This window comes from Pseudophryne corroboree, chromosome 5 (assembly GCF_028390025.1).
Source record: "Pseudophryne corroboree isolate aPseCor3 chromosome 5, aPseCor3.hap2, whole genome shotgun sequence".
In the NCBI taxonomy this organism is placed as follows: Eukaryota; Metazoa; Chordata; class Amphibia; order Anura; family Myobatrachidae; genus Pseudophryne; species Pseudophryne corroboree.
In genome coordinates this window covers 812,869,568-812,885,162 of record NC_086448.1, presented here as the reverse complement: position 1 = coordinate 812,885,162, position 15,595 = coordinate 812,869,568, and the positions used below count along the sequence as shown (strand labels likewise).

General features: G+C 35.1%; 1 protein-coding gene across 1 annotated transcript in view; it reads right to left on the bottom strand.

Annotated features, from left to right (window-relative positions):
• Positions 1-15,595, bottom strand: part of CSMD3 (CUB and Sushi multiple domains 3) — a 1,529,921-nt gene that overhangs the window by 810,423 nt on the left and 703,903 nt on the right. Inside the window, exon 9 of the mRNA XM_063924487.1 lies at positions 9,816-9,903. Coding sequence (XP_063780557.1) covers positions 9,816-9,903 — 88 coding nt within the window. The remainder of the gene's footprint in view (positions 1-9,815; positions 9,904-15,595) is intronic.

Below are 15,595 nucleotides of genomic sequence, written 5' to 3'. Positions count from 1 at the left end.
GATACTTGCATGTGAATATACTTTAGTGTGAAAGCACATACTGAGCAGACCTTATTGCAATTTATACTGAACCATGGAAAACTATAATCTCAGGATAGACAACACTAACAAGAAATAACTTCCATAAGATGGAATGCATTCTCTACATAATAATGATGCACATGAAAATACCACCAAGGAATTTGTGGTCAGTGTAGCCAAACATATGGTACGCTAGTTTGAATGTACATATTCATTGTATAAACTAGGTGAGTAAATGGATTAGGAAGATTCCTGATGGAATATCACCCCCACTGCCAAAAAAAGAGAAAAAAATAATCAAATTTGCATATTGTGTTTAAAACTTGTAAGCTATAAAACCAAATCTCCATATTGTTTATTTCTTGTGTTAAATACAAACACAGTCTACAGCAGATGCTTCCACTTATTGTAGTGTTATAATACACGACAACATGTTCCTTGTTTTGTCTCCCAATTGCAATATTTAATGCTTAGAAATCAAGTATTAACCCTTAAATACAGAACACAGCCGCTCAAGTGAAGGTCGTTAAAGTGGAGGTTTCAAGACAGCCTAAAATTCTGAAATACAGTACTGTATTTTTACAGAGAAAAACTTCCTATGCAGAACCTTAAATATTGTATGCACACACATATATATATATATATATATATATATATATATATATATATATATAAACTTTTCGAGATTTGCTGGTGATATTTTCATCATTAGTTCTGTTTGATAAAATAATATAAAATGCCAATTTGAGTCAAGATACAACTAGAAGCTCAAGTGACTGTACTTTTGAATACATTTACTTTAAAGGATGTTTGCACTGAGCTTGGTAATTGTTTCATCTTAAAAGATCTGTGTAAAAATCCAGCCAAGGGAAATAATGTCTCTTACCCAACCCTGAGGTACATAGCTATGGGCCACTTCAAGAGGATTAGAAAGGACACCTGTGTTGAACACATGTATGGTTATTGGCTTGGTGGAAAAAAAAGTTATGTTGAACTTGAGATGTTTTGGGCATCCTGATAGGCCCCCCAAAAATTGTAGATTTGTTAAAAAAAACAAGTCAGCAATAATTCTACCAGGATCCATTTAAATCAGCATGACATGTTACTAACCTTTTTCTTCCACTGTAGTCTGCAACAATGATTAGGTTTTTACCAGGGCTCCCTGGCACTTTTCACAACCACATCCAAAAGCCAAGGGTGTGCAATTGGGAAAACCAATTAAAAGCAATAATCAAGAAAACATAACTTGTGATTGGACCACCTGCTCCCACACCCCATATACTACCAAGTGGCAAAGGTCGTTTGTCAGTTAGATGTTACAGAACTTGAGGTGCCTTGGGGAATACTGCTGCATGGAGCAAATCCTAGACCTCTATTAGACAGTAGTACAGATATAAGTGTCAATGTGGTGAGCAATACTGTAAAATCAGAAAGGGGTGAGTACATTATTTAATACTCAGACCATGTGTTTTATAGTAATTCATTTCCTACACGAAAGGCAGATGCACAGTATTATGTGTAGAGTTTAATTTAATTTAACATGAGAGCATAAGTCTTAGGAAATCTCAAGAATTGCACTTTACCCTGCCTGTTATGGCTTGTAGTAATACCTGGAAGCATAATCGGAGATCAATTAGATGGACATAACATTAAAATCAAATGTTCCTATGCCTGTGAAGACTAATGTGAAATTTGCATAGATAACTGCCCCAACAATAATAAATAAAGGAACCAGACCAGCTAAGACGTGAATTAAAAATACCTAAACTGCATTAGGAATGTTACACTCCTTACTACTGTACATATAAAAATACAGTGTCACAATATTCTTATACAGCAGTACATTAAAGATGCCAAAGTATAGATAATGTTGGATTCCTCAACAGATTAAGACCGTTATTTGATACATAGACTAAATAAATTGAATAAAAAAGTAGCATCTTCTGAAGGAAGGTGATTAGTTATTGCGGTGTATTTGCTGAGTATAAGCTAAGCAAGTGAATGTTCCTAATTCTGCAGATTTCCTTTTGTAGCAACAGCTCATTTAAATAAGATTTAAGTGGATAGAGAATGCAAACTATTTATTCTAATTTCAAAATGACCTGATTCTTCTATACCCCATCCTCTATAGTTTTACAGGAATATTTCATCCATTGCAAAAAAAAACAGTACATTAAAATGGTGAAAAATTCTGTGAGGATGGTCCCCGTAGTCTTACAGTATAATTATTTTAAGATATAAGTGAGGTGGGACCAATAGTATTTTATTATAGATGTTATCCAAACTCAAGGATGCAAACATACTTTGAATTGTGCAATGTGGACATTAAGGTGCATTTTCTCAAATAAAAAGCTTTTCAGGAATTTTCAGGAACCATTTTAAAGTGACCAATACAATAGGGGTCCTATTTTTTGGTATCACTATTAATTTTTGGACCTCTTAAATGATGTAATTAGATTAACAAATGTGTGCTGATGTTACTGTTTGGCAATATTAGGATTAATACTTTCTGTTTTCCATTAGACAGGCAATTTACAGTATTCGAGGTAAATTAATTTTGAGCCTTAGGCTTCTCACAGTTCCAGTATTGAGGATGACTGGCATCTCAAAAGAAAGGCAATGTTTAATTGAGCTGCAGATGGTGGTATTTCTAGGTTAACACTATGTTCCAATGTATAAGGTCTATTGGAATTCTCTTACACATTCCAGGCAAAGTGATTAATTATCTAACAGAAACATAAATGTATCTACCTGCAGAAGTATATCCTCCTTCTTTAAAATAGATACCTATATAAATTACTGACTCTACCTGATAGTTACCTCAGTGGTGATATACTGTACCAGTGTTTACAAATATGTGGCAAACTAGGGTACTATTTTGTTTCCATTGCTGTTCCTGACTGTTTTTAATAGCATACCATTCAAAGTTAAGATATTCAATAATGAGAGAAAAAATAGATTTTCAGAAATATTACAAAGATCATTCTATAACAATTAACTGCTAAAATGCCATCTGTTGTAAGAGCTAAAATAATCGGGATGTAATAGATAATGACATTAGTCTTCTGTTCTCACCCTTGGTCCCTTGAGAATTATACCAAAGATGTGTTGTAAAATATTTATAGAGGGTGATTCAAAAGTCGCAGTACACCCTTGTCAAAGTCGCAGTACAACCTTTTGTTTCAAAAACTGTGCAGATAATGGGAAAACTGACTGAGATTCAAGATGGCCGATTTCAAGATGGCGCCAATCTTTGGTACAAACCCTAAAAGATAGCCCACCTCACACATACCTTACTGGAGTATTCAGTTTTCCTATTTCCTGTACAGTTTTTTTAAACAAAAGGGTGTACTGCGACCAGAGCCGCCCTTAATCAATATGATGCCCTAGGCAAGATTTTAATTGGTGCCTCCTAGCATCGCTGCTAATTCTGCCTCTGACCCTGCACCCCTTTCTTGGCACCGTCACCCATAGCAATCCTCATTTTGTTGCACCTACCCACTATATTTTAAATAGGAACAGTGCACACTTTTGTTGCGCAGCCCAAAAAGGAGCGTGTTCTTTTGGGAAGGGGCATGGCCACACCACAACACCCCCAATTCAAATTACGCTACACAGTAGTGCAATTTTATTCACATTTTATAATGTCATAGTGTCCCTAATTCATGTTACATCACACAGTAGTACCACTTTACCTTATAAACGTTACTTCTCACAGTGGTGCCCCTTATTCACATTACATCACACTGAATTGATCCTTATTTACATTACACCACACCATATTGCTCTTTATTCACATTAGACCACACAGTGCCTTTTCTATACATTATGCCAAACAGTAGAGCACCTTATACACATACTGCCGTACATTATGCCTTTATAGACATAATACCACACAATAATGCCCCTTACACATATGACACAAATTATTAATGTCCTTATAAACATAATGCACCTTACACATTATTTCAACCTTAATTAATGCCCTTATAAACATAATGACACATATAGTGCCCCTTAGACATATGTGACACATTATTAATGCATTTATACACATGATACACATAATGCCCCTTACACATATGCCAAACACTATTGCACAACAAACTTACCCACACACAGCACTTACAAAGCTGCTAACACTGTGACCTCTGCCTCTGCTTGGATACAGATGTGTCTTCATACATCTTGCCTCAATATGTCATGCAGCTTCCTTCCAGCTCTGCTAATGTTGGGCGCCTCTTTTTGCAGAAAATACATCTTATTTTCATTGCTATATGACTAGGATGCACAAGAAGCTTTTGCTGATTAAATGATAATTAGAATTCCTATATTCTGTGTGCGACTGTGGCTGTATCTACAATTGCTATGTTAGAGTGATTTCCAGGAATACACTGTAACGTAGCATTTTCTATGCAGACACAGCCAGTCACACACAGAATATAGGCATGCTGCATATCACTTTAATCAGCAGAATCTGCTTGTGCCCCTAGGCATTCCAAATGCCCTAGGCATTTGCCCAGTTTACTTATGCCTAGGGTCGGCTCTGACTGTGACTTCTGAATCACCCTGTATATCCCAGTAATACTACGGGCAGTATAAAAATCATTATTTTTTCTGTTTTTTTGTTTTAAATACAGACCAAATGATAGAATGGTATGGATTACCTGGGAGGCATTCGATATGCCAGCTGTTGGGATCCCAGCACTCAGCATACTGATGCCAGGATCCCGACAGCTGGTGTACAAACAACTATTCTCCCTCTTGGGGGGTCCATGACACCCCTGGAGGGAGAATAAATAGCAAGGTGTGTGTAGCGCACCACCATGCCTGAAGCGTGGCGAGCACAGCAAACCCACAAGGGGGTCTTTTGAGCTAGTCCAGCTGCCAGCACTCAGAATCCCGGCACCGGTATGCTGGGCGCCAGGATCCCAAGCTTCGGTGTAACTTAGTAGACCCGGATTACCTAGTCCTAGCAATGCTGTGAACATGCTGTCATCATAATCAACTGTCAGTGTAACTACTTGGCATGTTGTTGGCATACAAAAATAGTAAAAGTGTTTTAAAACTACTGCTAGAAACAATTTAAGTTGTGTGTAATATTTTGAGACTTTTTATTTACGTGCATGATTTAATACAGTATGTATCATGTGCACAAGCAAAGTAATTTAATAAAGTATGTGATCAAAGTGTAATATAATTTAAATTGATTTAAATAAGCACTTAAAACTATATTGCAGTCATTGGTTAACTTAAGAAAGTGTACATTATTTAAAAAAAAAAACACAATAATAATAATAATAATAATAATAATAAAATGTATTTTCCCAAATTCTTGCAAAAAAAAAATGAAATTCAGAAGAGAACAAGATGATGTTATTTTCTAACTGGTTTAAATGTATTGTGCAAGTGCTGAAATTTTTAACATGCACATTGTTATAACTGCATAGAGGTTATATGTACCTTATATGTACCTACATTGATTATACATGCCTATAACAAAACTATTTAGTGCATTTGAATAACTTTAATATGCATTTTTTTTATTTTACTAAATTAACATGTTTTTGTACATTTACTGTATGTTATTTATTGGAATTTTTATTAGAATTTTTGGACATATTTGCACATTTTTGAGGATATTTACTTTAGAACTTATTGTGTTCTCAGTTCAAACTAATAATCTGAGACTCTGCAGCTTTTGTGGAATTGGAGGTTTTTACATTCCATATATGGGGGAATGGTAAGCAGTTTCAAGAACATAATTAGATAATATTACTGTTCCACAAGCTACCCCAGAAAATAATGGGTAAAGCTCCCATAATAAAGACATCTGAATCTGAAAGAAGTGTTAGCAGTTTAGAGATACAGAGGTCCCGGGATAACAACTACAGCACTGTATATGTAAAACTAAGAAAACAGCATTATCTGGCTTCCAATGGTCTGGTGAGAGCCCATTAATATTCTTCTGATTTGTATCTAAAGGCTCATATAAGGAACAAGGATACCTCCTGTAAAGATGCCTTTTTTGGATTTTTTTTAATAAATATTTAATAAAGTGTGACTTTTCTCATTATATACTTCTGGCAGTTAATTGATTTTTATTTGTGGAGAGGGTAGACACTTATACGGACTGTGTCCTGTTCCATTTAGAATTAATGCAAAATCCATATGTCTGAGGAGAAAGTTTATGTCCTTTTAAGATTTGTGTTCTTCTGACATGTATACATTTGCTGTTTAAGACAGTGTTTTCTAAACAACTTACAAGTATAAAGTTGCTATGCTGGGACAGTGTTTTCTAAAGAATTTACATAAGAGGATTAATTGTGTTTTATTTAAGGTATTGACATATCCTTTAGTTGTCCAGTGTGCTTTCAGTATTTATGAACTATTACTGTCTTAAACACACTGGGAAATATATGTGGTGAGCAAAGTGTTAAAGCTTCTTTTAAGTGTTTGGAGACATTGATAAGGTGGAACTTGAACATAAGTAACATTACTGTATAACTTTTATTCTTTCCAAATTAAATTTAAATACCTCTTCAAATTTGCCTACCCCATCCCAATATGAGTCAACATCCTCCTCACGCTCCAGATGCCTCATCTAATCTTTTCCCAGAACCTTCATTGATAGTTCCCAGCCCTCTGGTTTATTGGCTTAGATGAGCAGAGCCAACAAATCTTATTCTGTTTTGTAACATAGTAACATAGTTAATTAGGTAGAAAAGAGGCAAAATGCCCATCGGGTTCAACCAGTATTCTGTATTTAGCCGAGTTTATTATAATGTCCCTGCTGAAGAAATGTTTTTTTGTCTAGTTAACAACTATAAATCATGTTCCTCCCAGATTATCAATGTCAATATTTTAAATGCTATAATCTTGGATATCTTTTTCAGCCAGAAATCTATCCAATCCATTTTTAAATGCATATACAAAGTCCACCATTACCACCTTCTCTGGCAGGGAATTCCAAATCCTTATTGCCCTAACAGTGAAGAACCCTTTCCTACGTTGCATACATAATTCTCTCTCCACTAGCCTCAGCAAGTGCCATTGATGACCGGAATCTTGACTAGGCCAGCATCCCATAGGTTTTTGCTGCAGTGGTAGGCATTTAGGTTTAGGGGCAAACTTGCTGGTTAGGGTTAGGCTGTAGAGGGGGGTTAGAGTTAGGCTGCAGGGAGGAGGGATTAGGGTTTGGCAACACTGGGTGGGTTGGGTGTAGGCACTAAGGTTGGAGGGTTAGGATTAGACTGAGCAAAAGGGGGGATTATGTTTACACACTAAGGGTGGTGGTTTGGGTTAGGCACTAAGGGGGTAGTTTAGGATTAGGATGCAGAAAGGAAGGGTTAGGGGGTAGGTACAATACTTACCCCACCCCTGTCTGGATCATGAACATTGGGATGCTGGCATTGGTATTTTGACTGCTGGTATCCCGTAAACTGGGTTCAGGATCATACCGATCCATCTGATTGCACTGTGCTGTAGAATCTGTGTAGTTGATAAATAAATGCTGAAGAAGGTGATTATGGGTCATTTTCTATAGCTCTTCTTCAGGAAACAATAAAATTTGCCCCTTACACTAAGCTGTGGTGTACCATTTATAGGCTCTACAATATGCGTGGCCATTGATTAGTTATCAGAGGTAGTTAGGGCAAATGTAGGATTGTGAAACTTATTTACAATAAATGTAGTGCCAGCACTTATAGTGTTTATTATGAAGACTTCTCATATTTGATCAGGAGAAACAGAGAAAATAGGGATGAATCACAGATTAGTAAAATTACACGTACTTCGGAGATATTGTAGCAAATATTTTATGAGATGCTAGCCCAAAGCTCATTACCCTTATTCTAATGCAAACATATCAAATAATGGTTCCCAAACTCAGTCCTCAAGGACACCCAACAGTTCATGTTTTCCAAATCTCCTCGCAGTGTGATGAGTGAAATAATTAGCTCGACCTATGGATATTTTTAAATTAATTGAAACACTATTTTCTATCATATTACAGGGAATTAATTTTAGCATTTCACACTTATTCGACAACACACGTGTGTGTGTGTGTGTGTGTGTGTGTGTGTGTGTGTGTGTGTGTGTGTGTGTGGTTTATTGAATAAGTGTGAAGTGCTGAAATTATTTCCATGTATTATGATATATAACATTTGAACTCCTATTTAAGGTTTAGCACATAATCTCTTATCCTGAAGTGTAGTGCCTTGTACCACCATTTTTTTGTACTATACTTATACCAGTGAACTAGAACAATGGCTTTTCCTATCAAAGAGGCTTCTGTTAGCAAGACCAAAATGAATTATAACCCACTGGGAGGGTGTGCTAATAGGACCCAATTGTTGGTTTCAATATGGTAAATAACTTATTCCTTAATAAGCTGTAGGTGGACCTTTAGCACTAATGATTTTTTCTATTTAGATGCCTATAATAAATATATGTCATATAACACAAAATAAAGTCTGACCTGATACAGTATGTCACAACTGTCAAAAGCCATAGCTATCCTTAAAAGATTTATTACAATAAAATATTACAATAAAAATGTTTCATAAAATAATTTTTTCAAACAGCTTTGAAGCATAATTCTTACAATACAATTTTTTTTATACACAGCTGCAAGATTGCTACTTCAGAAGATGAAAAATTATCTCCCTTGTTATTTTGGTACAGATTATTGATAGTGAATCCTCAAAGTGTGTCTCACAGTGTACTTTACCCGATGTGTTTTGCAGTTTTGCAGTTTACCAAGGGACATATCCCATCAATATTCTACCAGATTATGTGGTTACCAATCAGGTTCTAGTTGATATATAAACATGGGGAGATACTTCACATCTTTAACAAATGTACAATTGCTAGTCCCTATCTATGATCATAGCAGGATGGTAACTGATTGACAGTGCCAAACATTACACATAGACAGGAATGAGTGTCTCTGCCTGTGTCACTTCTCAATATATATATTCTGATGGCTGGGAGTACATCCCTGAAACATTGATGTAATGGATTTAACACATGGTTGATACTTTACCACAAGTCTCTGAGTGCTGCCTCATTTATTGCTGGATACATTGGGGTTGCCATACCCAAGTGGAGGGCACCAGAGCAAGTAAGCCCCTGGAGGCCTCCAGAGTGCTGGCATTTATGGTGAGTGTGTGTGTATATATATATATATATATATTTTAGCTGCTTAGCACTCACACACAGCACGTTTCAGCTCACCGGGTGCCCTCTACAATAGAAGTGATGTAACATAGAAAGTTGGCGGCACTATCAAATTAATAGAATAAGCACAGTTTGACACACCTGTCTTCATTCAAAGAAAATATTTGAAAATGATTCATTATTTATAGAAGAAATTAATATTGTCAATGAGTCAATGAAGTTTTTTATGTATATTTTGGTTATAATCTGTAACCATCACATTAATAAGAAGTTTGCTTGTGATCCTCATTATCTAGGTGTGTTTGCCATCTATTCAAATTATGCATGATGTTATCTCTTTCAAAGTAAATCATCTTGTATCTAAAGTATAAATGGATAGATTCAGATAAACATAATATCTACTTCCTGCCTTTGACAAAACACACCTACAGTACAAAGAAGGAATGGTTTAGTAATGAGATAATTGGGGGAAAAGAATCAGGTTAGTAACAATTTTGTAAAAAAAAGAAAAGAAAATCATCTTGTTTAGATGAGAATTACGGCAATTATATCTCACTCCTTTGTTTTATGAAAAGCAATATAATTTTTTCAAATAATCTATACTGAGATTTTACCTAAAATTAGAGCCTATTCTTTTTCCATTTTCGGGTTCTCCCGGATCAGGGCACAAATTTGATGATTGTTTTATACCTCCCTCATTTACTGAAAAAAAGAAAATATGTTTTAATAAAACACAGTAAATAAGTAACAAAGACATTTTAATAAACTTGCAATGTTTTCTTATTCTACATTTGTAAATTGCATCCAATTAATATTATTAACCATTTTTACCAAGGTTTTTTTTCACAGCTCTAATACAATAATTCATACAAAAGTGGCACCATATTCTGACATTCAACAACCTGTGATTTTTTTACACTGCATGAAATGCAGAGAAAATTATTATTGTTATGATTTGTTCTAAAATGCATTTCTATGTACATTGCATTTCATTTTTTTTTTGTATAAGAGTAAGTTTTTTTCATTTTCATTATCATCTAGAAAGTCAATAATAATAATTGCAATCTGAATAATATTTGGGATGCAGCGTATATATAGTAATTCAACATATATACGGCACAATCCTGTCGTTTCCAGCTACGCAACATTGCTCGTATCAGGCCATATCTCTCCCAGAGTGCAACTAAACTCATCATCCACTCACTGGTCATCTCACGACTTGACTACTGCAATGTCCTCCTCACTGGCCTCGCTTGCTCCCATCTTGCTCCCCTCCAATCTGTCCTAAACTCCGCAGCTAGGCTTATCTTCCTCTCCCGCCGCACCACATCTGCCACTCTCCTTCAACAAAATCTACACTGGCTCCCATTCCCCTACAGAATCCTCTTCAAACTCCTCACCCTCACATACAAGGCCATCTCTAATTCCACTGCTCCCTACATCTCCAATTTCATTTCCCTTCATACTCCCTCCCGCCCCCTACGGTCGACTAATGACCGTCGCCTCTCCACTGCCCTGGTAACTGCTTTCCATGCACGAGTTCAGGATTTTGCCCGTGCTGCACCCCTTCAGTGGAACGCACTCCCCCACTCCATTAGACTCTCCCCAACCTTGCAAAGCTTCAAATGGGCACTAAAAACCCACCTATTCATCAAAGCGTACCCTTCTAATGCATAACCCAGAGCTGAAGCCGCGCCTCCACCCCCTGCCTCATGCCGTGAACATCTCAGCTTTGCTTGCATACTGCCATCAGGCTACCTCCCGCTTGCCTGCACCTCTTGTCATCTGTCTGTCACCCCTCCCCAATAGATTGTTAGCTCTTCAGAGCAGGGCCCTCTTTCCTCTTGTTATCTAAGCCCTCGTCTCAACACATTTCACTCACAGCTCTCCCCTACTCAACGACCATCTTTATCCTGCTAGTAAAGGCTCATCTCCATCTATGACCACCAGCCTCTAGTAGTACGATGATCACTCCCTCAATACTTACATCTTAGCTGTACTATGTCTTGAGAATGTGTGGTGCTCTGTTACCTGTACTCTATTTCTGTTATTTATTTACTGTAATGCAATGTTTTGTCCCCTGTACTGTCCTTTGTACGACGCTGCGAAACACATGTGGCGCCTTATAAATAAAATGTAATAATAATAATAATATTGATAAAATAAATAAATAAATAAATACAATTTCACTCATATAAGCATATAAAAGAGGACAATTGATGTTAGGTAACTGCAAAGAGTTTATTGCTTGATGTCAACATTGTATTTGGATAACAGATCATTGCACAAATATACAGCAACAAAATGCCAAATTTATTTAAGAAGATTTATTTTGTCTGATGGATTCTCTAGTGCTTCTTATTTTTGCACATTTGCATTTTTACTGTATTTATGTGATTTTTTTTCTTTTTTAAATTAAACATGGGTTTGTAATATATTGTGACAAATGATTTACCAGAATGTTAAATATTATCATGTTACATTTGTCAAATTTAATACCAATGTGTTTGTGGGCTTGGACTCACTATAAATCAAGATTTACATGAAATGAAAAACATGTATTGCAATGTAATGGAGACTCTTTATAAATAAGTTTTAAAATGGTGTCAGATAGGTGCATCATTCAGCTGTGTAATATTCATTATGGCACTTGACAGAATTGCAGATGTAACCGGTAAAGAGTAATGCTGTGAGAGAATGTTCATTTATTAGTAATTAATATTTGATAGTATTTTTAAGAGGAATCACATCCTGCTTTTCACAAGGGCCTTTGAAAAAGGAGGCAATGGTTGTGACCAGTGTTATTAATGATAGTGCAAGTGAGGATGCTAGCATCCTCTCAGAAGCCTCTGTTAATACACTGTGGGACTGACCTTAGTCAATAATAAATAAGTAACATGTAGAAGGGATTTAAGGTATGACCCATTGCTGTTGGGTACTTCATCATCTATTATAACAAAGAAACTGGCTAAGTTAGCCTTTAAACTCTACATGATGAAAATAAATCAAAGAACAACATTTATTCATTCAACATTTATTATTTTTAATAATAATAATAATAATAATAATTATTATTATTATTATTAATAATAATAACACTACTTGTTTACATAGATGTTGAAAGAATTTTTAAGAATATATTTTTGTTTTATTAACCCTAAATTACTAAATTTAATTCTTATAGAAGCATAGAATTAGGTCAAATTAATAATCTATTTTAACTTTTGTCACATGCTATTTTTTATGTATTTATTAAAATATATTATAAGTGCACATTTACATGTTTACATGTATTTACTTTTTAAATTGTTTTGTCTTTACTGTATGCATTGTACATACTTTTGTTCAAACATCGAGTATATCACCCTCAGTCGCTAAAGCTGCTGAACCTGAACAAACACACAAAGAAGTTTTCACCTAACTTCATAAATTCAGACAAATATGAAGTAGAAAAAGAGTGTGTACAATTTACAAGCACTCTAAAGGTCATTAATACAGTACTTCCCTTTTGTGGGTGTAAGTTATGATATATGATCTTTATGGATTTTTAATACACTCCCCCTTTTTAGGGCTCACAATTGTTTTTGGAGTTTGTCATGGTGCGGAAACTATTGCCATTTGTAAAGAAACCTTGATGAGTCAGTCATTACCCGTCACATTGTGACTGGGGTACGCTGATCTATACTGATTGTATATGGGAGAGCAAAAATGCCATTATATGCATGACTGCACATCTCAAAGTATGAGTTTGGGTACGCACCTTTATGTCTTCACATTAAAGCTATTTGGGGATATCTGATAGCCATTTCCTGTCCTAGTAATGGACTAATACACATTTCATATGTATGGTCTACGATTAAGAAACCTTAACACGTTTATCCTCTTTGACCACCGAGTAAGTATAGTATGCAATTCAAGACACATAGACCCACATCAATCAACTTAGACCCTCATTCCTGGATATACATAGATCAAATTCATTTTGGGGACTTTATTAGACTTATGTTTTTGACATACTACAACATGATGTGTTTTTTTGGTGTTTTATGCTTCCTTTGAGCTTGGGATAAAACAAGGCTACTGCATCGCATGGAAAAAGGAGGGCTCACATCTCTATGAACATAACTTCCAGCCACAAGAGGGAAGTATTAAAGACCTTTAGAGTGCTTGTAATTTGTACACACTCTTTTTTTGCTTTGCATTGTATATACTGTTTTTTTATTATGGTGGATTTCTAAGCCTATATATAAACTGTACACAAACACAGGATTATATTTTTCTTTCTTTCAAAACTCGCAACATGTTTGGTTATTGAACTGAAGATGAAGGTGGCAGGAGTAAGGTATTTCAGCAGCAACAGAAAAAGCAAAGAAAGCTGTAAATAGGAAGACAGGAAGTGAGCTGGAACTAATACTATATTATTCCACAGTAACTAAAAACTAGCATTTTATTAAATATCTGCTCACAATAAGCAATTATTTTCATTTATATGTATATTTATGGTTAGATAAATGTAAAATATGATTGAAACTAACTAAACTTTCATTCTAAGTCTTCATATTACTGAAGTTTTGCATATTGTTTTGTTACTATTGGCAAATGTGAATGATATTTGCTTTTATAGTGATCACTATTCAGAAATAAAAAATATAATAAGTGTATACTTGTACAATAATATGCATATTTAAGCAACTAAAAAAATAAAATATAAAGAATCATTGAATAATTAAAAATTGTTTACTGATTCTTCAAGAGAATCAGTCCTGGAATGTCCCATTAGATAGTTAAAAAAACAAACATAGAGGAATGAGAAAAAATTAATCTAAACATTATGTTCAGTGGGTTATGAGTAAAGTTTTTGTGGTCTTCAGTTTGAAAAAGAAAACAGGATAAAATAAAAATGTATCCATTTATGATAGTTTTCCATACTTTTACACTTCAAGATAAATTAAGAATATGATATCATCTGAAAATGATTCATATATTGTATTGATAACAATCAAATATATGTGACTGAAATCATACTCTTTTCTGTTAGCATAACAATAAAGTGTGCATGAAACATTTTAGCTGAAATAATACAAAAAGCTATCAATCAACAAAAATAACATATTACTACTTCACTAAGTTTTATCTGTCACTTAAGGTACCAGCCATAGCCTTATAGTGTAGCTGACTTGCACCTCTGTACAAGTTAGTGCTCCGATTGGCCAATGTGGGTTGAGAAAAACAGTTCAGAGACTTTTAGAGACTGATGACAAAGTTATATCTGGCGTACTCTATCATGCTGTTTGCGTACAATTTTCACAAACATAATTTATGACCTAAATGCATAATACAATAGTTTGTACTCATATATATTGATATGGAACTATGATATGATGAATTTTGGATTCATTTTTGTATGAAATCTTGCTAAAAGATAGAGGAAAGAACAAGATTGGAATTAGGTGGATTGCAGAAAATGTATTTGTTGTATAATTGATCTTTTAAGGGTCATAAACTTAACTCATAAGTAGTAAAACACTAATCAATGAATGATAATTCCATGAAGAGAGGTCGCCCAATTAAGGTCACACAATCAACTTTCAATGTCCGAGAGGAAAACATCAGAATTGTATCAATAAACATCAGAATGGAATAAACATTAGAATACTATCAATAAACAACTCATCACGTAGTACCACTATATCCTTAAAATGAGCTGTCTGGATCAATGTTAAAAATTAAACTTGTAAGGAATATTCTTGCAGATTTTAGTTGCAAAATTAACTATTTAATATTCATTTCCATTATATTCCTATAGTGGCAATAATGTTAAACAGTGCTGTACAGAGATCATGGAATCATTCACATCAGTCTTACAGCACAGGAGCTTGCAGTCTAAATATCCTACCACACACGCACTTACACACACACACACTCGCACACACACACACACACACACACACACACACACACACACACATATATAATGGGATCCATTTTGTCAGAAGCCAATTAATGTACAAGTTTATTTTTGAACCATAGGAGGAGACCAGAACACACGGAGGAAAATTCTGCAGGGGGATCTTACAATCTCCACATAAGTAGGGTGCTGTTTGGATTTGAACCCTTGACCCCAGTGCTGTAAAGCAATAATGCTAATGGCTATGCCTTAGTGCAATGTTTAACTCTTTCCTTCCTGGGTTACTTATTTTAGAGAGTCTAATCTCGGTGTTGTGCCTTTTCAGTGCCTATTACAGATAGACACAGATAAATATTATGATACCTTGCTTGGTATCACCACCATTTATGTAGACAACTATATCCTTAATGGAATAGACTGTGATTTGCAAGTTCGGATGCAATCTCGGTGACCTAGGTGCTAAATTTAAAGCCGCATCCACATGGC